Source organism: Rhinopithecus bieti, unplaced genomic scaffold (genome assembly GCF_001698545.2).
Source record: "Rhinopithecus bieti isolate Rb0 unplaced genomic scaffold, ASM169854v2 scaffold_15230, whole genome shotgun sequence".
NCBI classification, from domain to species: Eukaryota; Metazoa; Chordata; class Mammalia; order Primates; family Cercopithecidae; genus Rhinopithecus; species Rhinopithecus bieti.
This window is the reverse complement of record NW_016848065.1, coordinates 1-1,509: the sequence shown is the minus strand read 5'-3', so window position 1 is coordinate 1,509 and position 1,509 is coordinate 1. Positions and strand designations below refer to the sequence as shown.

General features: G+C 68.6%; 1 protein-coding gene across 1 annotated transcript; it reads right to left on the bottom strand.

The window, feature by feature from the left end:
* Positions 1 to 68: 68 nt before the first annotated feature.
* On the bottom strand, positions 69 to 1,503 carry LOC108525180 (UDP-N-acetylhexosamine pyrophosphorylase-like protein 1; the record flags this gene model as incomplete). The annotated part of the gene is made up of 4 exons (XM_017866239.1): positions 69 to 241; positions 540 to 715; positions 949 to 1,153; positions 1,382 to 1,503. Coding segments are annotated over 4 exons (676 nt in total), but the record flags the coding sequence as incomplete, so codon positions are not given.
* Between the last annotated feature and the right edge of the window lie 6 nt (positions 1,504 to 1,509).

Sequence of the window (1,509 nt, the reverse complement as noted above, 5' to 3'; positions counted from 1 at the left end):
GAGGGGCGGGGCTCCGCGAGGGGCGGGGCCAGCGTCGGGTGCGGGCCGCCGCGCAGGTGGGCGCTAACCTTGGCGCCACAGTCTGCGCCCTGCAACACACAGAAGCCGATGAAGACAGGGTCTGCCAGTCGCACCAGGATGTTGTCCACACAGTACACGTGCACAAACTCCACTCCTCGGCGCTCCATGTCCTCCAGGATCTTGTGGTCCTCCAGTGCGCGGTAGAGGCCCCCGTTTCCGTCTGCAGACGGAGAAGGGAATGGATGTTGCGAGGGCTCCAGCCATGGCTCGCTCTGCGGGTCTAGGACGTGCTGGAGGCGGGGTAAGCCCCGGCCTTGTGCCTAAGGCAGCCCCGGTCACTAACCAGACAGCCCAGCGGTTGTACCACGTGACAAATGAAGCTCAAGGCCCAGAGAAAGAGGCGCCTAACCCGGGACCACACAGCCTCGGGGCAGCCGCGAATCCGGGCGCGTGGACCCCCAGCTACGCTCCCAGTTCTGGTCTGAGAGGTCCCTCCCCGTCTCAGGAACGGACCACACCTGGGGCCATGGCAACTTTGTCTTTCCGCTCCAGGATCACCTTGCCATCAAAGGTCACAGCAGGCAGCAGGCGCTGCTCAAACATGACCACGTTGGCGGGGTCCAGGTGGAAGAAGTTGTGCTCCCTGAAGAACTCGGCCGTGGGCCCCAGAGTGAACTCGCTGGTCATGACGTACCTGCAAGGAGGCGCGGTGAGCCGGCCGCGAGTGCGCCTGACCCTGCAGGCAGACGGCGCTCGGACCAGAGCAGGCATTGGGGTTCGGGGTCCAGGGTCTAGTTGGGGCTTTGGGCCAGTGCTGGGCTATGTCCCGGGCTGTGCCGGGGTTGGGGCTCGCGTCTGCAGCGGGGTTGGCGGGGGGGTACGTGGGGAAGGGTCCCTCCGGGCCGAGGTAGGGCAGGGAGGACACACCAGGGGACGGTGCAGCGGGTCCCGTGGCGCTCACCGGCCAGCTGCTCCACCCGCCGTATCCGCTCCGCCTGCAGCTGGTACAGGGTCTTCCGGCTGGGCAGCCCCACACGGTACATACCCTTGGGGTAGGTCACGCCCAGGCGAGTGCCCTGTCCCCCCGCCAGCAGCAGGACGGCCACCTTGTTCAGGGCAATCTGGCGGAAACCTGGGGGTACAGGCGCTGTGAAGGGACGCCCGGGACCCGCCCACCCTTCCGCTTTAGGGAAAGCCAGCCCTGGGGCTGGAGCTCCGGGACTCGGGGGCCAGAACGCGTGAGGCGAGACACGTCTCAAAGTAGCGAGGAGAATTACCGTTCCCCGAGCGCGGCCTCGGTTCCCACCCGCTCCGTGGGCACGAGCCCCTGCGGGCCCCCAGGGCCTCCCACCCCGCCTACCTTCCTCCTCCCAGCGCCGCCGCGTCTCGGGGTCGCTGTGGCTGGCCCTGCCCACGCTCTCGGCGGGCAGGGGCCGCAGGCGCTCGGCCAAGCCCGGCGGCGGGCCGTGGGGGCGCACGCAGGCCTCC